General features: G+C 37.7%; 4 protein-coding genes across 14 annotated transcripts; 2 read left to right on the top strand and 2 right to left on the bottom strand.

Moving 5' to 3' along the window:
- Positions 1–443: 443 nt before the first annotated feature.
- Positions 444–7,648, bottom strand: Dre4 (SPT16 homolog, facilitates chromatin remodeling subunit dre4). 5 transcript variants are annotated; one of them, XR_013009651.1, is made up of 14 exons: positions 6,012–6,377; positions 5,814–5,918; positions 5,311–5,475; positions 5,062–5,214; positions 4,676–4,822; positions 4,317–4,583; positions 2,150–4,108; positions 1,939–2,017; positions 1,689–1,857; positions 1,459–1,557; positions 1,284–1,349; positions 1,099–1,215; positions 938–1,029; positions 444–462 (listed from the first exon to the last, which is right to left on the bottom strand). XR_013009651.1 is itself a non-coding variant. In XM_076430727.1 (14 exons), exons 2-14 carry the CDS (start codon positions 6,078–6,080, stop codon positions 1,023–1,025), a joined length of 3,402 nt encoding a protein of 1,133 aa, XP_076286842.1. In that variant the 5' UTR covers positions 6,081–6,146; positions 7,507–7,648; the 3' UTR covers positions 891–1,022. The 5 variants fall into 5 exon arrangements, 4 of the variants coding, with proteins under 4 accessions (XP_076286842.1, XP_076286841.1, XP_076286840.1 ...); XM_076430727.1 differs by lacking the exon at positions 444–462 and adding an exon at positions 7,507–7,648 and having other exon boundaries at positions 891–1,029; positions 6,012–6,146; XM_076430726.1 differs by lacking the exon at positions 444–462 and having other exon boundaries at positions 891–1,029; positions 6,012–6,146; positions 6,243–6,401.
- A 92-nt stretch (positions 7,649–7,740) lies between these two features.
- On the top strand, positions 7,741–20,088 carry Ptpmeg (protein tyrosine phosphatase Meg). Of its 7 annotated transcripts, none has more exons than XM_076430745.1 (17): positions 7,741–7,892; positions 8,840–9,051; positions 9,290–9,412; positions 9,495–9,537; positions 9,624–9,791; positions 9,873–9,993; positions 10,248–10,335; positions 10,416–10,568; positions 10,651–10,883; positions 10,947–11,132; positions 11,258–11,435; positions 11,497–11,664; positions 11,737–11,912; positions 12,220–12,419; positions 12,500–12,843; positions 13,267–13,551; positions 13,633–20,088. In XM_076430745.1, the coding sequence occupies exons 2-17, from the start codon at positions 8,902–8,904 to the stop codon at positions 13,714–13,716; spliced, it is 2,700 nt and encodes an 899-aa protein (XP_076286860.1). In that variant the 5' UTR covers positions 7,741–7,892; positions 8,840–8,901; the 3' UTR covers positions 13,717–20,088. The 7 variants fall into 7 exon arrangements, with proteins under 7 accessions (XP_076286860.1, XP_076286859.1, XP_076286862.1 ...); XM_076430744.1 differs by having other exon boundaries at positions 9,495–9,543; XM_076430747.1 differs by having other exon boundaries at positions 9,290–9,418; positions 10,962–11,132.
- Positions 17,178–21,700, bottom strand: LOC143212213 (calpain-7). Its single transcript, XM_076430754.1, has 13 exons — positions 20,880–21,700; positions 20,511–20,781; positions 20,137–20,300; positions 19,853–20,066; positions 19,455–19,777; positions 19,244–19,376; positions 18,923–19,113; positions 18,614–18,841; positions 18,293–18,537; positions 18,013–18,221; positions 17,689–17,897; positions 17,387–17,619; positions 17,178–17,322 (listed from the first exon to the last, which is right to left on the bottom strand). Exons 2-13 carry the CDS (start codon positions 20,692–20,694, stop codon positions 17,178–17,180), a joined length of 2,478 nt encoding a protein of 825 aa, XP_076286869.1. The 5' UTR covers positions 20,695–20,781; positions 20,880–21,700.
- Positions 20,914–24,795, top strand: LOC143212207 (G patch domain-containing protein 1 homolog). The gene is made up of 5 exons (XM_076430737.1): positions 20,914–21,190; positions 21,370–21,510; positions 21,587–21,965; positions 22,046–22,270; positions 22,343–24,795. The coding sequence occupies exons 2-5, from the start codon at positions 21,447–21,449 to the stop codon at positions 24,558–24,560; spliced, it is 2,886 nt and encodes a 961-aa protein (XP_076286852.1). The 5' UTR covers positions 20,914–21,190; positions 21,370–21,446; the 3' UTR covers positions 24,561–24,795.
- The last annotated feature ends 30 nt before the right edge of the window (positions 24,796–24,825 follow it).

Raw genomic sequence — 24,825 nt, 5'->3', positions numbered from 1 at the left:
GCGTTTGTAATATTTTTCTCCCACGACGCGTATTAATATTCAGTTGTTAAACAAGGATTTTATTGTAATGCGATATCCTTTGTATAAAAATAAAAAGCTTCGTATTTCGAAAATTTTACCAATGAAACTTCGCGAGCGATGAATGACAATTGTTTGTACATTAATATGAGAAATAACTTAAAAAGTATTTATTTCGTTTACCAAGGTACAAATCTCAGAACAGTGCGTATGTAATTATCAAGGGTATCTTTTTATCCATTTCAGATTTCTTCGCTTAGCGAGTTAATATCTATGTTCTGGATATCTTATGTACGAAGGTTATCGTTAGTGCATTGTCTTGCATTGAGGCTGTTACGATTGTACCTACAACAGGTTACTCCTCGCTACGAGCCAACATACACGCCCATTTCCGTTAGTGAACGTTATTGCAACAGACGAAACAATTTTCCTTTCAGGCACTACCTGTACAATGAATATTGTTTGACTTTTTAATACAGTTTCACCAACGTACTAAGTTATTACTAGACTGCCGATGTTCGCAAGTTTGCGTACAATTTGACCTGAATAAAACCTGCTACATAAATATCTGACGATTGTATTTCTGCGCTTGTGATCAGAATATGAAGAACGTAAAGTTCTGTAAACATCTACAGTCTAGTTATTGTATAATGGAATGAAATAGTTCTGTGTTAGTAGCTATACTATCGAAATGTTTATGAACGAATAGCAAAGATTGAAAATGAACATTCATTTAGAAATTTATGAGAAATCTATAAAGAGCCAGCTCACACGTATTAATCGTTATTACTGTACTGCCAAGTAATAGATGCATTTAGAAGTTCGGCGTCGAACATCCATGTAATGCCAATAAGTCGTCCACCAATTCAGAAAAGTCAATGCAAGAAAATGTACTGTTCTTATAACTTAATCGACGTACCATCAGTAAGATAGCTTTAGGTAGAATCAACTTGGTGTTCCTATTTTTGAATGTGCTTTGTTTCCAATACGTGAGACAATGCTTTTCACTTCCTGTAAGATATAAAACATAATGACAATAAATCTGCAACAAATACATATCAAACAATGATTTTTACGTACCTCGATCTCTTCGACCCCTTGTCGTTCCTTTCGGCACTGTCATCGCGAGATCGTTTTTTACTGCTAGATGAAGAATGGTTTGATTTGTGTTTGTCGTGTCTGTCGCTCTTCTTGGGACTGCACAAACAAACAAAAAAACAGATGTAATGCGATTTACAAGACAAACTTCCTTCCTATCTAATCACCTATGTTTGGATGATTTGGAAGGAGACACTTTCTTCTGTGATCCTCCACTCCGTGATCGATCCGATCTTTAATTATTGAAATATAGACTTAATATAGTTTTACGACAAGTCTTAGCGTTCTAAATTAAAGCTTTGAACACATACAAGCAGCGCAAACATCGGCGCGATCTCTTACCTGTGCTTGTCCGACGACGAGGATTTTTTATCTTTACTGCTGGACGAAGATTTGCTTTTGTCTTTACTACTGGAAGAGCTCTTGTGCTTCGAACTATGCCTGTAACGTGAATTTCATTCGTATAGGAGTAGAAATCACTATAATGGTTTACAGTACGAAATGTCGATTATTACGAGATTCCCAAAATATAACCCGACATTTTCGGGTTCTCGCACACCTCCGATAATTACCTGTCTTTTGATGGAGAGGGCGAATGTTTCCGGTTAGATTTCTTCTTTTTGGTAGAGTTATAGTCATCGCGGAATTGCTCGTCCCCTCTTTCCTTGTCCTCTTCAGCTGCTTCTCGCTCCAAATCTGACCAATCTTTACCTGATTCTTCGGAACTGCCCAATTCTTCCTCTAAAAACCGAAAGGGTTTTTTTTAAACAAAACGTAAACTTTTCTTTTGTCCGTGGCACATAATTAAGAGTAATCAATTACCTTCGCTGTCGCTGTCTTCAGACGCTTCAGAGTATTCGGAATCATCATCAGATTCCTCTTCATTGTCGAAGTCCGATGGCTAGACAAACAGAATATTGCAATTAGTTTAATAAAATTTCAGTAAACCTGCAGAATCAATTTTGGACATGTTATTTACAACATATCCAAAAATAGTCATTCTGCAGGTTCCCCACATAAGTATATTTGAAACCTCGTAAGCATCGTCTTCTTCTTCCTCTTCGTCTTCCAGCTGATCGTTTTCTGCGTCGCTCTCTGGGTCCAAGAAGGTCCAGCCGCCATTATCAAAGAAACCAACAGGGTCGTCCGTAATTGTTTTCATGATTTTGGTCCAATTCAGAGACTGTACGCCCTCCGTGTATCTAATGTCGCAGGAGTTCAACCATTCCTTTACATGATCCAGCAAGTTCATAGGAATGGCGTTCAGCATCGCGACTTTTCTGTGATAATCTTTGAAGACGAAGATCATATCGAAGTTCTTCAGGTGGAATTGTACTCTCTCGAAATGGACCAGTTCAACATCTTCTAATGTGATAACGAAAGGTGGCCATTCCGTAAGGTTGACCAAGCATCCGCTGGTAGGTTGCAAAAGGACAGTACTCCTGAACGGAGCGCCTGGGAATCCCAGTTCACGGAATGGCGTATCGAATTCGATCTCTTGTTTAGTCATGCTCTCAACCTTCTCGCAGAAACTCTTGAAAGCAGTTTTCAATTTATGCCTAAGTTCCCGCTCGGATTGTTCAGCAGCGAGGTCGTCACGATCGTGCATGTGCTGATGCTTTCCCAAATCCGTCGTGATCTCACCAACTTCCGTGTAAAACTGTACATCCACGTGCTTCTTTTTCCCGAACATTATCGCGTGCTTCAAATGGAAATGAAGCAGTATAATCATTTCTCCGTCGCACGGTTGGAAAAAGGCGTTCTTAATATTATTGTAGAGAATATCAACTTTATCCCCTCTGACCGAATTATAACGGAAGCCGTTCACATGCGCTTCCAAACCTCCGGTCATTCTTTTCGAAACTATGTTCGGTCGAATGTACAAGTCCTTCAATTTAGGGTTACCCTTGTTCTGCGATAACACCAAAGTGTCTTGCTTCACGAGATCTTCTTTCTCTCTTTCTTCCGCTTCTCTGTTCTTAAATTTCTTTTGGACTTCTTTGATCAATCTGAAGGCTGTGTTTAAGTTGGACGATGGTGCTGAAATCTCACCAGGCTCTTTGGTGTTTGTACTTCGATACGTTACTTCCTTGACGAATGTAGCATCTGGTTGTGGATAAGTTCCACCTTCGTTGCGTCCCATTGTGGCACCAGGATGGAAAAAGTTTATTCTCAAATACGTGTAATCTCCTTCGACAGATTGAGAGATGTTTTTAATGGTAGATATGTGGAAGGGCACAGGAATACCAAAAATTGGTAGAATCACTGTTTCATATTTTTTGTCCACGTATAGCTTCAGCTCTTTCACTTCTGTTTCACGAGGCATATGACTTATACTTTTATAAGACACTGTCGATTTTCGTATCTTCTCCTGTTCTTTTCCACCAGACTGTTGAGCTAACCGAGCTTTCGCTAGCTCGTTCAATTGTTGCGCCAGCTCTTTCTGATGTTGCTTCCTTTTCTCTTCCGAACTGTGCTCCGTCCTCAACTTGGATTCTATAACCGCAGTCCTTTTACTACGGCCGCCAAGAATCTCGGGCTTAGGTGCATTTTCCTTCTCACTTCCCTCTTCCTCTTCATCTTCTTCATCTTTCACGAATATACCAATATTTTTCACTTTCTTCTTCGACGGTGTCAAGTTCGTAGCCGGCTGACCGTCATTAACCATGACAGTATCACCAACGAAGAGAGCGTATATTTTTCCTTCTTTCTCGTTAGCTTCCGAATTGACGAGATTCGACAATCCGACGTTAACGTTAAACACCATGCCCTTCTTCACTATCGCATGGGTCTTTGGACCGATGAGCAAGGAGCTTTCTCTAAATTCAATACCCATAGCAAATCCAAAGTTTTTGGTTAAATGGTCTAACATATTTGGTTTCTCATCTTTCACGTATTTCACGCCTGCTTCGTATACTTCGCTTATCTTCACTCCTGACGTTAGCTTCTTCAGAATTTCCTCTTCCAATAGTAAAAGGAAATTGTAATTGTCCTAAGACAAATGTGTATGTTACTACCGTTTACATACAGTTTATAAGTTATGATTAAACTGCGGATGTTTATGCATTTATTTCGGATCTTCAAGTGCTATTACCAATGAAAATGGAAATATTATTTGGTACCACTTTCTTAAAATTTGTCTACAAAAATTGGAAATCGCATAAACATCCGCAGTCTAGTTATGATTATAGGAGATTTACCTCGATCGTTTTCGTGGGATTCACCAATAGCGTTCTAACTATATTAGAACAATAAGACTTGTACCGTGCTCCGAGTGAACAAACAATAACACCGAAGTGCAAAGTGTTCTTATCGCTAACAACACTGAATTTCAGGGAATAGTTTCCACCGCTTTGTACTATCGCTGGATAGCACATGTCTACTTGGGTAATATCAACGCCAGTTACATACTTCTTATTTGTTATAGCTGCGTCTACACCTTCCGCGAGCTTCGAATGTTTAACTTTCTGAAATTGAAATAATTGCACGTTATTGTTAGCTTTGATACTTCCTTTTGTTACAATCTCTCGTAGCTTTAAAAACAAATACGATTAGTTACTTTGTCGGAGTCTATAATTTCCATAATCTGATCTTTAAGGTACTTTGTGAAAACATCTGCAGACACTAGACATGCTTTCTTTATGGTGAGAATTTCAGCATCCTCTTTCGGACACATTACGTACGCAGCTGCAGCACTCACGTCAACCTAAACAGTAGAGTATTTAATATGAAATTAGAATGATTTAGGAGACAGGTTTTTGGTATACGATTATATTGGATGATTGCAAAAGCTCAATAGCTTCTTTTAAAATGTAAAATGCTTGTAAAATGCTAGGCAACACTTGTAGATTAAATAATTGTTTCGTAAAATTGTTCTTCGAACGTGTAATCGCTTGGGTTTTATTTTCAACTTTTGCAATCATCTAATACATAGCTATATTTTACCGTATCAAATGACTTAGGCTTCAATGCAGCTCTCCAGTCATTCATAAAGACACCCGGATAATTTTCTTTGGAAAACACGCCTAATGTTTTACCTTTCTTGCTTTGCTTTATAACTTCGATGAGTTTAGCAAAGTTGCCTTTGTCTTCATCATTCTGTAAAGAAGACACATGTACAATTAAGAAATATTTCGGGCAACGCGTTATAAGCTTACTTCCGTAAAACAGATATATGTCGCATAGAATACATACTCTGTCTCTCACAAGCAGCTTCACAGGAGGCACTCCTGTCTCTTCTGTCTTCTGGTTTTCTAACTTTCTTAAAAATTCAATCTTTTTCTTACTAGCTAGAAAGTTGACAGAATCCTCTGCCAGAACCATTATAGTATCGGTAAGTTCATAACTAAGCAGCCATGTCTGAAATAAATTAATTACATTTAAGGAAACAACAATACCATACAAAGATAGAAATACATAACTATTACGCAGTTAACGGCTCTTCCTTAGTCATATAATTAACAACTAATTTACAATGCACAGCCGCAGGAGCTGTTGCAAAGCTGCATCTATGACTGCGACAGGAATATATCCAAAGTATTCGCGAGAAATACTAAACTCGAGGAGAATTCTACTTGATGAAATCACAAAAATTAGGTTATATAACAATGTTTAGCTACAAGAGAACAATGGTAGCACGAACAATAAAGAAGTACTGAAGTATATACAAGTAGAAAAAGAAAAAGGCTGGAACTTACTTGCAACGCCGTGGATTTGCTATAAACAATATCCTCGTCTGTGCCCACGGCGGAGACGAGGCAATCCATTTTACTGAAACTGTCATCTGTACCAACTTCTCCATCCTGTCGAACCGCAAACGAAAGGATTATTTAAATTATTGGGGAACAATAATACTGTTTAAAACGACATAACATATCACGCGAAAGTTTGCTTACCTTCCACGCGGAGTAAAGACGCTTCATGCGCCGAAAGAACGTGTCTTTGTCAACAGATACGTTTGCCATCGCTTCTTGTTTTCAACACGTTCGGTGCAGCATGACACGCTTCCGCGAAATTAACTCGACGTAAAACTATAATAAACAGTCCCATCATAAACGATAACGAACCAAACATTTAGACAACGCGAAATCCTTAAATATTATCACATTTTCCTTGGTGTTCCTTACAAAATAAGTAATATTATCAAAATTCGCCGTCCGATGCGGAGATGGCGGGAATTGCAACCAAACCGCAACAGTAGTCAACAAACTACGAACAGTACGGAGCATGCGGCGGGAACGGATTTATGCAGGGCGTAGGTGTTCGCGAATTAAAATCGACTGACAACACCCCGAGCGGTTAGGTTAGGAACTAACGTAAAGAGCGTTTACATTGCCATAGACATAGAGCATACTTCAGCATACGCGCGACGCAGAAAATTCGCTCGCTCGACCTTGCTATCAAGTCAAGATCAAAATCAAAGAGTAATAACAATGAGGCGACACACGAAGAAGCTACTTTTAGAGAGAGAGATGAGGTAATACCAAATACCAGGTAATACAATCAATTTAAAGATCCGTTCGGTAAGAATCGATAAACTTCGGCGATGTTCGTTAAACTGCGTTATAAATATGTTATAATCATGCAGATATAATATACAGGGTATTTCAAAAATATTGTACTTCCTTGAGAGGAGTGATTCCCAAAGTCATTTGAAATCACTTTTTCTTTTGCGAAAATATTCTATGTACGGGAAACACAAATCAATCAGAGCGCGGCTATGGCGGGCGGTTTCTGACTTGGCCAATGCCAACGCCACGCTCAGCTGTAGCCGCGCTTTGATTAGTCCCTGATTTTCGTGACAGCAGAGGACATTTTCGGAAAGGATAATGTATTGAAATGCATAAATTAAATTAATAAACATTTTTGTAACATCTCCGTATTTTCTAGGTATTCTTTTCAACTTTTCAATCGTATACAATGAATGTCAATACTCCGAAAACCAATAGCAATAAATATTATCCAGTTGATTTAAATTTCCCGCCCGGCTATACAATCAATTTAAAAGGACAGGGCGCCGATCGACTTCAAAGGTCCGCCCGAAGTGTCGCCTCTTGTTACGCCGTACTCTCTGGTCGAGATATCGATAACGTAGTCTCAAAATCAATTATTCTATGGCTAACATTAACACGCACGCGAACGTGTAATCCGATGCATACATATACGTATGCATAGGGGTTTCTATCGGGGCGTCAATTTTATTGCAAATAAGACTCTAATTTTTAGGATATATCATCCGAACAAAAAATATATATATTACGGAACTGTGATACGATTACCGGCCCATCTATACGTCTCCCCGTAACGATCGTCGCGAATGTGTGAGAGAACTTCGGTTGTAATTCATTCACATCGTCGCGCCTAGCTCGTGCCGATTTATTAGAGTGTTACCTTATATGTTGCTACGGTGCGAGTGAAAGAACCGCAGTTCTATGCGATCAAACGTGTTTGATTGGGAACCGCAGCGGAGAGGTCGAACGATCGACGTCGAACAATTTCGATGCATCCTGTTTTAAGGGGAACTAGAAATGTCTCGACACCGTTGAAGCGTTGATACGCCGATATTATAAAAAAAATAATGAGAAGGGCTTTAAAGAGGAAAAAATTCTCGCCGTCACTGTGATACGTTCGAGGGAGATAATACATTCTCCGATGCTCCGATAAGTTCGTCCCCTGGTCCCCCGTGACAGTGCTAACGAATGTTGGCTATTTGCTCTGTCAATTGTGTAAGGACACCTGTGAAAACAGCACTGGAGGCACTGCAACGGATCATGAATGTAAGCGCAGATTTTACAGTGCATGCAGTTCGCTCCGATGCATACGAATGACTAATTTAACGAAACATACATGGGAATGTGCATGCACCGGATTAACATAAGCCGGAAACACTCGCGTCCGAAAAATCGGATGTTGTTCCGAGAGAAATTTTTCTTTTTATTTTATTCTTCTCTGAAAAGTGCAATTACAATTTCCGTCGTAACGGTCGGAAAAACTGCATCAGCAAACATGCATTTTCGCTGCAACGACTCCGCGTACGATTTTTGCAGTCGAACCTGTTCAACAATATTTCATCGCGTTCGCCGTGCAACTGTATAATAATAAAAAGAAAAAGAAACGAATGAACTTTTCAGTCTGGTCTGTTCAATTTCGTCCGGGAGTAATTAGTATAAGGTCTCTCTTAATTGAGACTGGCTCAAGGTACTCGAGTAGTATTGGCATTTAATGCATTCGTTTTGCTTCTTCTATGTAAACTATTTTCAGAATATCCCGTTCTACATTATTCTGGCACGCAGTAGATATGAACTTGCTTATGTAACTGACATTAGATTACCGACCCAATGAATTTCTTTTCAATGACATCGACCGAATGTAATTACACTTTTAACAGTGTTATAGAATTAACCAGCCTGTGCGCTTCCATCGGATACAATCATTCGTTTCAGTCATTTCTACAAAATTGATAGAATGAATTTTAACATAACCTACCAGCTATCATAAGCAAAATAGCGTCTTTCCAATACTATACCTAATATGGTCGAGTTTGTGCTTATAATGGGTGATCAAATGTCTCTGCATAAATAAATTTGCGTATATTATTTGCTCGTGTAATTACATTCCTAGAAATCGTAAAGCGGAATGTGTCTATTTATAAATCCTGCATTTGCAATTTCTAATATATTCTGAATATCATTTTTAACTGTTCCATGTTCAATTGTTCGTTCAGGTGGTCAGCATAGCAGAGAGGTGGTGTCGGGAAGGTGGTTGACACGCCTTCATATCTTTGAGATGATCGAAAGTGTGTCGCGCAGAGCGTTGAGTGGCTCCAGTGGGAGCTACCACGTTCGTGGTGCTGAACTAGCGAGGAATCGTAGATTGAAATCTCTGTCTGCCACTGTTGTCTTTCTTGATGATACACAGCACACATTTCAGCTGGATGTAAGTTAGAATAGTTATTAATAGAGTGCGAATCTTTATGCAAAATAAGAAAATTGTCTGCATCAATTGCAAGAAATAGAAACAAAATTGAATGTTAAATCTTCCCTTAATGATTTTCCAACAATTTCGAATTTCATCTACTGAATTTTACTATAATGCATAAAGATCCGCAGTCTAGTCATTAAAATAAGAATGGAATATTGTTTAATGTTACGTGTAATATATACAAATATTTCAGAAAAGAGCGAAAGGTCAAGTATTATTGGATTTGGTGTTTCAACATCTAGAACTCGTTGAAAAAGACTATTTTGGCTTGCAATATGCAGAAAACGGAGCCACGGCTTGTACATATTCTCCAGATGTAATGGTAACGCTTTTATTAAAAAAAAAAAAACCATTTAGTTGACAAGTCGAATGATAATCAAATTGCATTGGCATTTCAGAGGTGGTTGGACCCTACGAAACCAGTGAAAAAGCAGATAAGAAGTAAGGGTAAAGATCATATTTAAGTTGATATAGTTTGTATGAACGAAAGGAATTCAAGACACGGAAACGAAAATGTATCATTTCAGGTGGACAGTTTTATTTCAGGGTGAAATTTTATGTATCGGATCCTAGCAAATTACAAGAGGAGTACACTAGGTATCAATTCTACCTTCAAATACGAAGAGATATTCTTCAAGGAAGACTTCAATTACCGCCGAGTACAGCATGTCTTATCGCTAGCTACACCGTTCAATGTGAGGATACCACTGCATTGGAAATTACAAAATTGTATGATGAATTTATGTCAAATCCTGTTCGGTGTGATATAATTGCAGCTGAGCTAGGCGATTATCACCCTGAAGAACATGGTGCAGGATATCTTTCTAGGTTGCAGCTTATACCAGGCCAGACTGAGGAAATGGAGAAGAAGATAACCGAATTACATAAACTTCACAAGTATGTCGAGACTGCATATCAAATATTATATTTAGACTGCGGATCTTTATGCATTTATGGTTTCTGAAAATTTTAAAAAATGGTAGAATGTAAAATTCGACAGAATTTAGAACAATTTTTACTTATTTAATAAAATGAGATTTTATTTTACTCCACTGTCTTAAAATTCATCTACAAAAATTGCAAATTGCATAAACATCCGCAGTCTAATTGTATTAATGCATACTTTATTAAAACTATCAAAATCTTTTCAGAGGTCAACTACCGGCCGACGCAGAATTCAATTTTTTAGATCACGCAAAGAGATTAGATATGTATGGAGTAGAATTACACAAAGCAAGGGTATACATCTATATCGTATGACTTTCTATTAACACCACACAATTCTATTTTTACTGAAATTCTTCTAATCGTTTCTTTAGGATTCAACGAACAAAGAAATACAATTAGGCGTAACGTCTATAGGTTTAGTAGTATTTCAGAATGGAATAAAAATCAATGTGTTCTCCTGGTCGAAAATAGTGAAAATCTCGTTCAAACGGAAACAATTTTTCATTCAACTTAGGAGAGAACAGGTAATCAATGCATCGAATAATTAAAATAAAGACAAAGGCGTGTAGACCTTGATCGTAATTTATATACAAAATTACGTTACAGTCAGAAAACTACGATACACTACTGGGATTCAACATGCAGACATATCGTAGTTCTAAAAATTTATGGAAAGCGTGCGTGGAGCATCATACGTTCTTCAGGTTGCACAGTCCTAAAATGAGGCCGAGACGATTCCCCCTTACTTTAAGCAGTAGGTTCACTTATTCAGGACGTACAGAATTCCAGACAGTCGAGGATGGAAAACACAGAGCAAGAGTGGAAAGAACATTTATACGGTAAAATTAATATTTTCTATTTCGTACCACTGTAATATTATGTTTTAAACAATTTTTATATAGTGACTTCGATGACAGATCTCCTAGTAAAAGATTGGTACATGGAGTTACATCGGCTCCGCTTATAGACGATAAAGGAAAATTATCTGTACTTCCTGGAAGACCTCCTAGGCCATACGATAATAAAGTTCAATCTCTTGGTGCTCGCGAACCTCGCCAAGCATGGGGCGAAGGCAATCCTAGCGACGAGTTAGTTGAAATATAATTAAACAATTTCGAATTCTTAACCCATTTGCATTCGTATTTAGAGCTGCGATGCAAATGGGCCAATCTCTTTGACCGTAATCTGCAATTCTTTTCGTTCTGTTCTGCAGCGAGGGTGGTTTCTTATCTCTACGAGATGAAATATCAGGTTCACATACACAAGGCAACGCATTTTCTCCCGTATTAGGTTCCAGAGTCTTAAGTTACGCAGACGATGATACAACCGCTGAAAGAAATATTTACGATTTACCGGATTACAGCGAACCTACTAGCTCGCCCGCTCCTCAGGTACTTTACGATCAAACTTTTATTTATAAATAGACAATATAATGGTCGATTATCATTGCAGATTGTGGAAGATGGATTGGTGTCGATAACTCTGACACCGGATGAACAAGGTCGGTTCGGATTCAATGTGAAAGGTGGTTTGGACCTTGACATGCCTATTTTAGTATCGAGGGTGGCTCCGAACACACCCGCCGATCGTTGTTATCCGAAGTTAAACGAAGGAGATCAGGTTCATATTTTACTATCACATAATTATCTTATCACCCATAAGGCAATCGTCATCAATACATTGATCAAATAGGTAGTCTACATCAATGGGATCGACGTGAGTGGATTACTGCACGAGCATGTAGTACATTTGATTCGTAAATCCCGCGATTCGGGATCCGGTGAGCTGACATTAACTGTCAGGCCAAATGCTTTGTACAATGCGTTAGCTGGTACCGATGAAACATCTGAAGAGGAACCGCCGTATAGGTATTGCAGCTGATTGCTAGCGTTAATTAACCCACATCCGTACCGCATCTCACGAATTGAATCTGTCCCTCGGTGTCAAGTCGACACAGTGATAAACAATCGATAGAATAACAAGGGAGAGAGAGAGAGAAACAGTTATTTTTCGATGTTCATTTATTCAAATTGATGAGTTAATATTTACATCTTAGGTTTTACGGTTATGTGTTCCGGAATTAAGAAAATATAAGTCACAAAGTTTCAAAACAAGAGGGTTAATTTTAACACTGGGTTTACGAAGCACTAAACATAATTTCTTAAACGTTTCAAGGTACGTACCGGATGCGCCTCACGCAGCAATCGGATCGGACGCATTAGCACAATCAATGTTGCTGCTTGCCGATGGCCTTGCGAGCGGTGCCCTAATCGCTCAGTACGAGCAACTGTATCGGAAGAATCCCGAGCTTACTTCTCTGGAGTCCAAGAAGCCTGAAAATCAAAATAAAAATCGTTATCGGGACATCTCGCCGTGTAAGTGGATAGAAAAAAACCGCCCACGAATTATTTAAAGGTTTCAGTTACAGACATTCATGTATTATATATTGTTTTAGATGATGTTACTCGAGTGATACTTATGGGTTCTTCGAACGGTGACTACATCAACGCTAATTACGTGAACATGGAAATCCCCGGGTCGGGTATTATCAATAGATACATTGCCACACAAGGACCATTATCAACAACTGTCGCTGACTTTTGGCAGATGGTTTTAGAGGCAGGCAGTACCCTTGTCGTTATGCTGACAACTCTTGTTGAACGCGGCCGAGCCAAATGCCATCAATATTGGCCCGCGCTTAACGAAACGCTCACGCTACGAAATCTCACGCTCACTTCGACGGTTGAAAACGTCGAAGACACTTTCATATTTAGAGAATTTATACTCCGTGATATAAATGTAGGGATTACTTATGTTTGAAAATTAAGAGGGTAGACTCGTTTCCAGGATTGCAAGTGTGCGGGATGCGCCTTCCCATTTCTCGATAATGCAAAGACGGAGTTCTTCAGTAGTCAAAAGCGCTAGATAAAAGATCAATCCAGGCCGCTGTCTCCTTCAAAAGTCCCATTTTTACGATTACAAGGCGTAATTTGCATTATAATAGCTACATGTGCAGCTGTATGCTTCCAAATAATGCAAATTAAAAATAGGACTTTTGATGGAGACAGCGGCCTAGATTGATCTTTTATCTAGCGCTTCTGACTACTGAAAAACCCAAAGGCGCATCCCGCACCCTTGCAATCCTGGAAAAACGAGTCTATTCCCTTAATTCGATAAATAAATCGATGTCGTTCGAGCACTAATTATGGCTCCACGTTCCAGACTGGAGAAGAAAGAGATATCACGCATATGCAATACTGCAGTTGGCCCGATCACGGAGTGCCCAGCGATTGGAGACAGTTCACAACTTTTACCGAGAGGGTGAGGGCAGCTCGAACAGGAATCGTAGAACCTGCTGTCGTCCATTGTTCTGCCGGGATTGGTAGAACGGGTGTTTTAGTATTAATGGAGACAGCACTGTGTCTTATCGAAGCGAACCAACCAGTGTATCCGTTAGACATTGTGCGTTCTATGAGAGATCAAAGGGCGATGATGATACAAAATGCTGTGAGTTAACAGTTTTCATGAATACGTCGAGAAGTGCTCCTTTTTATAATAACTAATAATACGTGTATTCACTTTTTATAGAGTCAGTATAGATTCGTTTGCGAAGCGGTGCACAAGGCTTACAGCGAAGGAATAGCTAAACCACTACCGGAGTTCAGCAGGTGAAAACACGAGAAGTAGGAACGCATTGTAATTACCATGTTTCTTACATTTTACTAAGGAAAGAAAAGCATCACATCATTAGAGGATAATTTTATACTCAGACAATAATATGCACATATATTATTGATTAGTAGGGAAGATAATATTGCTATTTATAGTAGGTAGTTTCTATCTTCTCGCGAATCAGTTTTTTCTTTTTCATGTAGAACTTCATTTCATAGAAGAGGGAGAAACCATAATTTTTGGCATCTTTGGTTTGTGAAGAAGTTGAGAAAAGTTCTCATTTGGAAGTGCGTTTGTAAATAGTGTAACCTTGACGAAGTATTTATATTTAGGCTGAAAACGTATTATTTCGAATGATTTTTCGTCATAGTTTAATTGTCCACATCATTTGTTAATTTCGGATTTCGTGTATGGTATGGATCGCAGAAGTATATTTTGTTCAGATCTGTGAAAATCAAGTTTGTCGCGATCAAATGGATCATCGTTTCGTTCGATTCCGTAGGGTACTATTTGCAAATTGTTATCGGGTAACTAATAATAGTGCAAATGCGACCACACTCATGAAATCAAGCATAACGCCTTAAGATCTATAAATGTTGATCGGAATGTTGAGATGAAATTGTTAGAAATACTGGAGGTGTCAATATAGAAATATTGCCTTGAAGAAAAACCGCAAAATGAAATGTTACAAAGTAATTAAGCGCAGAATTAAAAAGAAATGGTAAAGTCTATAGTTAATCTATTTCAATAAGCTACAGAATGTAATTTTATAAAACGAGACCGTAAGACACGATTTTTGAATCTTTAAACGTTTCCATATAATTTCGAGATAAGCATATTAGTCATAAATACTGCTTGGCCATAAAATAATTGAAAGTAATGCCATCTTCGATCGAGTACCAATATTTCATTATGTCGAATAGAGTCGAGAGGTAGCACGCGCGTTCGTGTAATGGATAAAAGAAACTTTTTTAACTCGTAGCAACCCGTTTCTACTATTAACTTATGGCTAAGTATCATATTCTACATATAACGAACGTAACAATTTCTAATATCGTATAAACAGTGTACAGTTTAGAATTTATTAAGCAAAAAAAAAAAAGGAACGGACTAATATAAATGGCAAATATTCTACTGAAGTATTAAAGTTTACGCTCGGGCCGCGAGCAAAGTGCAACTATAATGTAAAGAGAACTGTTTAAAACCGGAAATGGTACAGTGTTCGAATTTTTTGGACGTAGTCCAAAATAGTTTGCGAGTAAGATCGATAGTAAAAACGTAGAACGAAATCAAAAACAGTGATGAAAAATGTGCTACGAAGTAATCTATCTTGAGAAGATGCCTCTTTAAGAATCATTGACGTCCTTTAAAACGTTCTAGTAATGTTAACAAAGCGTACTATTTTTTTATAAGTGTACAATGTGTTCTACTTTCCGCCCATTTTTCGCAATGTCCGAATATCTTTGTGTCTTGCATACGTCAAATTTTTACAACAAATTGAACAGTCGCGTAATCGAATTTTTGGTAGTTGAAACTTACCGCGAAATTATCTTTTGCGCACAAAAATAAATGAATCGGAGGTACGCTCACTCATATTGTGTGATATACAATTCCATTCTTTTTACAATCGAAAAATAACGATGATACACACAAAGGAAATAGAACGATGAAATTGAAACGAACAGATTTATGTTTACTTGTTTGTGTCTGTCGTGAAATATTTATATAGACGTGGATATCATTTAACGAAGAATGCAACACATAAATTATTTGCGTGTAGGGATATATGATATCGTATTGCAAAACACGTTGCCATTTTTGTATGTACATATATACATATATATATATACATGTATATTGTAATCCTTTGCGGTTCTTTAAAGTATTAATTATGTGTAAGTGTCCATTTTCATCGTCCTAACTTTATTTTCGATATATTGAGAATCTTACAGTGTGATTTATACATTTTTTGTAAAAATTTTGTCTAATCTTTAGAAATATCAATCGACGGGATCGGAAATGCAGAGATATTGGTGCATAATGATTTTTTGTTATGAATAAGACTGGACTGCAAAGGGTCATCATTTTGTTGTTACATATTTTCAATAATAAATACATAAGGATTGGGTGAATCTGTTAGGCATATCATAACAATAAGTAGTAAAAGCACAATGCTGTTTCGATATTTTCCGTGTGATTAATAATATTTATCGAAATTATTGACAATAGTGCCTTCTACGTGCATCCAGACCACAATTACAAGGCGAGAACTCACGGTCACAACGACTGTTACATACTTTTAACAGTTTCACTCGATACAGTTATCTTAACAATCTCATTCTAAATTAACATTGAGTTTCTGTATATTATTTGTATAATTGTTCATAATTCGTTTTTTTTTTATAATTTATCTGTCAGCAATTATTGTAAATATATTTACGTTTCATTGTAATTCCTATTTCATAAACCATGATTTCATACAGGTCACGCAATTATTTATTTACAATTACGATTGTATTAACGATACAATAACATTATAAATACAGTAACGATAAGTGTAATTAATAGTTTACATTTCAAGCTGTTTCCGGCAACTCACGAACAATTACATCATAGTTATATAAATCGATCAAAATATCACAACCATACGAATGTCTTATCCGAGATACACGATTACAGATATAAATTAAATTGTTTAAGTAGCACCTTAGATTTTTTCTGTTCTGACGCATATATACGATATAAAACACTGGACTCGGTTCGAACAAATACAAAGATAATGTAACACAGTGATGTAATCAAAAGAAACAATTCTGTACAATTCAGAATCGATGTTTAAGAACATAGTTTCTACACGATAGATGCAAAATACAGTGAAGTACGTGAAATCTATAAAGAGAAACGCGAGAAGCATTCTTTTGTAATTCTTCTAAAAAACATTAACAATACATTTATGGAAATAGATATTGTATTCACACTGCATTTTGAAAGAACATGTATGCCGCGTAGTATTCATTCGACACAATTCATTAAAGCGGAACACATTCGAATTCATTCTCATTCTTCGTGTGTACATAAAAACAGTACAAAGAATATTGAATAGTTTATTAAAATATTGAGAAGTTATATTCAATGATATTCAGCTGCATACGTGCCAAACGATACCACACAAGATAAATGCTAATTATAAATAAAGTGCCACAAAAATATTCATAATACAGTCAGTAGTTGTCTAGTCTCAATACTAATTTGTACTTCGAAAATATAAAATAAAAGCATTTTATAGTATTTTGTCATTTAATCACTTCACCATTAATGACATAACAGTAAATATAAGTATTTAAATCTTTTTTCTTATTAAACATATGTTTCGTGTATAAATTGTGCTTTCCACAGCTATAATATATGATTCCAATTCTTTTAAATACAAAAACATTAATTTGTGCTAGAATTCATTTCGGTTATTGAAGCCGTTGAAGTTGCAGTTTGCAAGAGGATTTGCATATTAAGAAAAATGGACCTTCCTGGCCTGGATTGTACGTTGACGGAACAATATTATATGATCCGGCTGGCACATTATCCAATTCGAGATAGATAAACCCTGACCTATATTAAATCGAGTCATTAGTATGCATTCTACAAATTAGATTATGCGTAATGTGTAGATTACCTAAATGGACCAGTGTTTTTCGTTTGAAACGCTCCAGGCGCATCAGGATTATTCAACACTACCGTCACAAGATCAAATCCTATTTGATATTGCTTTGGACCTTTCAATATAATCAACAGATAGTTCTCGTTACTGGAACTCTCTAATACTAATTGGTAACGTGGATTATTTGGGTATGTTGGATGGTTGATGCATCCGCCAGCTGTGATACCTTTCCATTGACCATCGGTGATCTAAACAAAATAATAATTAACTACAAAGAAAGAACAAAATTCTATTTACATTTATGTAAAACATCTTACCTCCTTCTCGTGTTTATAAAAGTTCGACATCTTGCGTAACGTGAACGGGCAAGTCCCGTACGCGCGTAAAGTATAATATATCGTATTTGTTTTCTCATATTGTGAAATGACTAGAGTGTATCGTGTATCACTTGCGGTATCCAGTTTTATTTTGCAAAGATAGTGTGGACTATTTATTTTCACGCCATTAATATGCGGTGGTGGGTCGTCTGTAAAATGAAAAGTTCTCAATGTCACCGCAGATTATCGTAGATGGCGTGACACGACTATGTATCCTTTAGAAATGAATATTGAAGACATACAGCATAAACTTTTCGGACTTACGTGGATAATAAACTCTTTTCCCATCATTTTTATAGACCAATACTGTTATGTATTCCTGGTTTTGTCGAAAGTCCGCGATGTCAGTAATATGTCTTGTAAGAAGAATCCATATAACGCCTGTAACATTGCTTTGCGCTTCTAGCAAAAACTGAGGATTATCGCCTATATTGTACGCGTCCTTTGCTGGTCCAACGCCTGCGTTCCACATTCTGTTAAAAAAGAACGATCTTCATTAAATTTCTGCACACGCATAGAGCATACAACAGTACTCGGAACTTACTGGTGCATGCAGTAAGTATAATTGAACAGACCCGGATTCCAATTCAAATAAAACACGTCGAAAAAGCGACATATACTATCGTAATCGATCCAAAATATGCCATTATCAAATTGGGAGGCAGAATCTGGGTCATAATTCAATGTTTCTTTTAATTCATTGGTCCAATGTACAGTATCAAGTTCAGAATAGTTGCCTTTCCATCGTAAATGTGACCAAGGATTTTTAAGTAGCAGTAATCTTTCGTCCTGTGAGATAAATACACAAATTTTAAGGAAACATTCATTTTTCATAGATTCTTTGTTAGCGTAAGTAATCACTCACATTTACTTTCCTGACGTCGAGAACTGCATACGCATGAGTAGGTACAAGGCCAGTTCTCTCAGCATCTAAATCGGACAACTTTCCAGTGGCTACTGTTACCAGTACATCTCCTTTATGCAAGCGTGTTAATAAAACATTAAATAATTGATCCTTGTTAAAGTCTGGTTCATCTGGTCTTATAGCCCATCTTTCTGGTATCCAACTAGTCAGAGCATGTAAATCTATATTCTATAAAAAGAAATATTTAGTTGATATACTAATCGTAACTGAATAAATTAATAAGGTGAACCTGCATCAAAAGTAACTTACACTGTTCGAACCAGGAAAATCATAACCACCCATTACTTTCATATAAGCCTTCTCGAGCAACGAGATCCACAGCTCACCACGATTGCTAGAGTAGGAACAAAGTAATTGGTTGTACCGGCTTACAGGCAATAAGTCATCTATTATAACTTTTCGTGGAACACCGTTAATGTGAAGTTTCACCATGTACTTTCCTAACATAAAATACTCGCGATTTAATTTTTATTGGAATAAATCTCTGGGGCGAGATAACAAGTGACTAGAAATCAATATGATTCCAAAAAGAGTGGAAGTAGTTTGTAAAATAAAACGAACCGCGCTTACCGAACGGATTATAAATTGGTTCTTTGTTTCTATTTTGTGGATAAATAACGGACGTGATTAGTTTGCGTCCGAATCTCCTTTCGTATTGAGCGCTAACGGCAAGCGACGCAACGAACGAACAATCGGAAACAACCTGAAATTACAGATAAAGTTTAAATCTAGAATGACATTGATTATTGGCGAATAGATGACAAGAGCAGTTTTTACGAACAGTTTGTTTTATGCTGTAATAATCGACGTGATGAGACATGAGCATAGTTGGCTCAGGGAATAATTCCTCTGGACGGCACCATCTTGCAAAGTCAAGCTTCTGCTTTGGTGCTAGTTCTAGGAAGCCGTCTTTGTCAGTAAACGGAATGGGGAAATGAAAATTTTCTGTAAGATCGATGTTCATAAAAGGGAGGAACTTATGGTCGTTAATATGGGAACTATGGTGTAAAACCCATTTCTCCTCGTCGGAATAACCGCTACTACCGCCGCTTACTTTCAAATTAACACTACTGCCATGCTTCAAAGGTGGCCGAGCTTGCTTTCCTAAATAATTAAAAACATTTCAATATTTACAATAGAAACTACTTCAATATTAAACATCCACATATCCAATATTACCAATGTTATTGGGATTCGTAGAAGTTGTAGTAACTGGTAATACTGTGTCTACATCTTCATCCAAACTTGTTTCCGGTACAGCAGGCAATTGGGACAGTGTTTTAAAAATATCATTGTTGTCGTCTAGTTTTATACCTTTTAAAGATTCTGCCCTGTCCAAGGCTAGTCGAATAAGAGCCGTTAATTTTCCTTTCACTTCAGAATCTGTAGTTTTCTATAGTCATATTTAAAGCCAATGTTTAATATTCGTACACATAATGGTTTGAAAAATAATGATTACATACAAATTTTAGTCCAAGCTCAGCAGCATCGGTGTATAGCTTTATAGCTACATCTTTTACACCTGATTCATCCGCGTCTTGAGCTTGATTCACAAGGAACATGCACCTTTGTAGTTCTGATTGATGCACAGGTTGTGCACTGTTATGCTTTCTGTCTTCTTCATTGACTGCAATGTTCCATTTTCTTATTATTCTGTGTTCTTATTTATAATGTACACAGTAGGTTCTCGCTCGTTGTCGATAGCGGGAAATCTTATGCGATCGATTGGACACGTACCTTACAAAAACCTTGGATCTTGCCTGAAATTTCTATCCTGTTTTCATGCAACGAGCAAGTACCGACTGTAGATGAATTAGAATTAGAATATTAAACTTACTCAGAGATTCTATTGCTGTTACTCTATCTTGATATTCCGTAACTTTCTGATCATATACAGGATTTTGCAACTCGTTAAGTAATTTAATAGCGATGTTATAGTAGTACATGGCCTGCTTGGATTGACTCCGACTGTCAAATTGCACAGCTTTTCGGGCTGCATTTTGTGCAGCTTCCAAAGTCATTTTGTAAATTGTCGTTATTAAATTGGTAATTCTATATACATAAATATTTCATACTCCTTTTTAATTCCACTTGCATTGAGCCTGAAACTGAATGTCACATACATTTACGATTGCATTTTCTGCGATTGTATATATCGTTTCTACATATTTACGATACAAAATAATAATATTGTGACGTTACTTACATTCTTTTGACAGTTTGCGATGACTAACGGTTATTTTTACGTTTCATAACAAACCGTACAGGTTAGGTGTAACGCAGTTACATTTAATATAATTAACGCCGATACAATTGATTGTAAATTCTTCACTGGATCCGATGTAAATATTTCTTTCAATCAATCACCATGAAACTTTAAGTTATAATGTTCTCCGACATTCCCGCCCTAAATAGTAACATTCTATCAGGATTCAGGACTCAGGACCCGGATCACACTTCGTTCAATCAGACTCTGATTCAGACCAATTCAGACTCTCTAGCAGAATGGTTGAAAAGGTTGTCCTATATATTGGAAACTTTGATTAGTGTTTTTTTCTAGAATTTCGGTCACCATGCAAAAGCTCGCCCCGTTCGCGATAAGAAGTTTGCTGGTGTCTTTAGATAAATAAGATTAGCGTAAGACGTAAGATGTATACATTCTCCGTGTGTAACCTAAAATGTTCTGTTTTTGACAGTTGTATAAATTAGCAACAAATAGTGTTTTTCTAACTCTGGCCGCTGTTGACCGATAGTTAAATATTGCGCGTCGAAAATGAGCGACTCCGAAGACGAGAATTACGTGGCCTTCGGAGTTCCTCTCGATCCCATAGACGAAGGTATGTTGGTGTTTCAAAAACGAGGTAAAAATTCTTATTATACAATTTGTTAATCTCGTCCGAAACTTTTCTGCAGAGAATATACCACGAAAGAAACCTGTGACAATTGAAGAACAATATGCGTATGATGAGCAAGGTAGACGCAGGTTTCACGGAGCGTTTACAGGCGGTTTCTCTGCTGGATATTTTAACACTGTTGGTACCAGAGATGGATGGAGACCGCAACAGTTCAAGTCTTCCAGGGGCAGTAAAGCAGAGAGCGTTACTCAGCGACCTGAAGATTTTATGGACGACGAGGACACGAGTCAATTCGGAATTGCTCCGAAAGGTATTCGTGCTACCAGCGATTATGCGGATCACGGTCAGAGAGGAGTGAAACGAGAGAGAATTAATCGGGATAGTAGCGGTCCCATTCCTGGTACACCTGTATTAAAAGAGCTTTTGAAGCCTATCAAGTAAGCAACTATATAATTCTAAAGATAAATCTGAAAATGTATAAATGTTAATCTAAATTAATATTTAATGTAATATTCAGAGACACAGTTGGTATTATGTTATTGAAGCAAATGGGCTGGAGACCTGGTCAAGGCGTAGGATCCAGGCTCACTAAGAAAGAGAAGGCTAAAATTAAGAGAAGAAATGAGAAAATAAGAGCATTGAAGCAACAGTATGGTAAAGCTAGTTCAGGAACTAGTTCAGATGAATCGGAGGACGATTATGGAGATGTTACATTTGCTCCCGACGATTATGAACCGTTTAGGTAATTTAGGGATCGGTAGAAACCTGTTTCGGTAAATAATACTGATAGTAATCGACGTATTTCTTTTCACAGATGCAACCCAAAAGATAATTATTTTGGTATAGGATATAGTGGATTAGATAGAAGAACCATACTGTCTGGTCACATCAATTTATTCGATACTCCTGCATTTAGCGTTCAAGAGAAAAATAAAAAATTGTCAATACATGGCCAAGCGTTCGGTGTTGGCGCGTTCGAAGCCGATGACGAAGACATTTATGAGAGAGAGGACATGTCTCGGTACGACTTCTCCCTGGGCCCAGAACGCAAAACTAAGTCCAGGTGGTCAGAGGATAGCAATTCTAGGAACTCTAGTAATTGTTTAGAAGGTTTCGTACCGGCGAAAAGCAAATTGGAGCAGAAAAAGATTTATCCACCTCCAGAGTTGCCTAAAGACTATGTACCGGTGCACGCGGTCAGAAAAAGTCGATTTTATCCACCGATCGAGAACGTTCCTCGCACAGTAGAAAATGGGAAGCGTAAAGATCTTACGGCTGCCGATAGAGCTAGAATATTGGAAGATACGCATACCGTTAAAAAAGTATCAGACTCGCATCCGAACGCGGTTCCCTCGGTTGCTTCTAACATTATTACGAAAACGTTAAATTTACATGGAAAACAACAAACAGAGGAAAGACAGAAATTAGAGAGTCAACAAGCCAAGGTAGTCACCTCGTGGATGGACAAACTCAATGCCCAGAGTTTCGTTAAAGGTGGTCTCGTTGGTCCTAGCAAAGAAGCCGAAGGGAGTTTAAAAAACCTAGAAGAATTTAAGGATTCATCTAAAATCGACGAGGGTCAAAGTACGAACAAACCGGAGGAAGATAGTTCCTTGGAGAAAAGCACAGTGAAACCGATTTTCGGAGATCCTGATAAGCAGAGACGTTTCGAGCAGTATTTGATCCTTTTGAAGAAAGGTGAAAAGAGCAAACTGGACAGTCTACAATCGCTATCGATGACAGAGTGGGACCGAGAACATGAACGACTAGAATTCGAGCAAGCGGTTAGACTGTTCGAGCAACCAACCAATGATTATGTCTCGAACAAGTTTACGCACGCTGCCGAGTCCACAAGTACAGACACCGTTCCTGAAAAGTACAGCCCGGAAGATGAATTGAAGCAAGCCGTGAAGATGAAATTGTTTGGGAAATTGACTAGGGAACGCATTGAATGGAAACCTGCGAGTATAGTCTGCAAGAGGTTCAATATTCCAGAACCAAAAGCTGGTTGTGCTCAGCCTGAGCTGAAGAAGAAAGCGCAGAAGTTCTCGATCTTTGATTCGCTTGATTTTAGCAATTCTTCGAAATTCTTGAAAGCAACTGACACTGTACCAAAGCCACTTGTGCAAACTAATTCTGAATTGAAAGACAGAGATGCTGCAAGTAGTGCATTCTCAGAAATAAAGTCGAGTAACGACCTACCTCCCAATGAACCTCAAGAATCGAAGCCTGTGTCAGATAAGGTAAGAAATTTCGAGGCTTCTTACGAGAAAGTCTTCGGCAAAGAAGTTCAAGAAACACCCTCCACGATTTCTGAAATTAAACAAAGTTTGGACATTGAAACTGATTCGAGTACCGTAGCCAAAGGCTTGGAGGTAGCAGGGACGAGTCAAGATGATACTAATACGTTAAACCAGGTACCGAAGAATACAGCTGAAGAAAAGAAAGACCTTTTCAAAGCAATTTTCTTGAGCAGCAGCGAAGAATCAGAATCTGAGCCAGAGGAGAGCATAGACAGCGAGGCTGTAAAGTCGGTTCTGATTGGTAAACCGTCTGAAGTGAATATCAAAAGGAACACTTCTCCGCCAAGGGGAATTTTTGCTAAGGTAGACTTGGATAATCTTCTCTCCGGTTCGAAGAGCAGTGAACAGGCGAATAAAAATGTAAATAAGGAGGTAGATACGAATACAGCATCTCAGTCTGATGTAGGAATCACATCGAATCAAAGCAATGATAGTAATATAAATTCCGACGAGCCAATATTGTTACCCGACATGTACGGACCAGCCCTTCCCACGAAACTCGTCAAAGTCGAAGATACTACGTCCGAAGCAACCACTTCTCAAACCGTAAAACCTTTGTTCAGAAGTGTTGTAACGAAACCAACTACGGACACCAAGATTTCCGGAGTGTGGGTCGAGAAGAGGAAAGTGAAGAAATCAAAGAAAGAGAAGAAAAAGCACAAACACAAAGAACATAAAAGTTCGAAGCACAAGCGAAAATCGAAGAAGGAGAGACGCAGCAGTTCGTGAACCAGGGACTAATGAAACTGTAACAATGAACTGAAACGAGCAAAGATATTGTAACAACAACAGGCGCATTGTTTTTTTATTGTGTGGTCTTTCCTTTGTGTATGCGACACTGTGTTTACATTCAATGAACAGTTTGAAAATGCTCCCGCAATTACAAGTTGTACAAGTTTGTAATTACAATCAGTAAAGGCACATCCGATATGTACAAGAATATATATATATATATATATATATATATATATATATATATATATATATATATATA

This window comes from Lasioglossum baleicum, chromosome 9 (assembly GCF_051020765.1).
Source record: "Lasioglossum baleicum chromosome 9, iyLasBale1, whole genome shotgun sequence".
Lineage (NCBI taxonomy): Eukaryota > Metazoa > Arthropoda > Insecta > Hymenoptera > Halictidae > Lasioglossum > Lasioglossum baleicum.
This window is presented reverse-complemented; position numbering and strand designations above follow the sequence as displayed.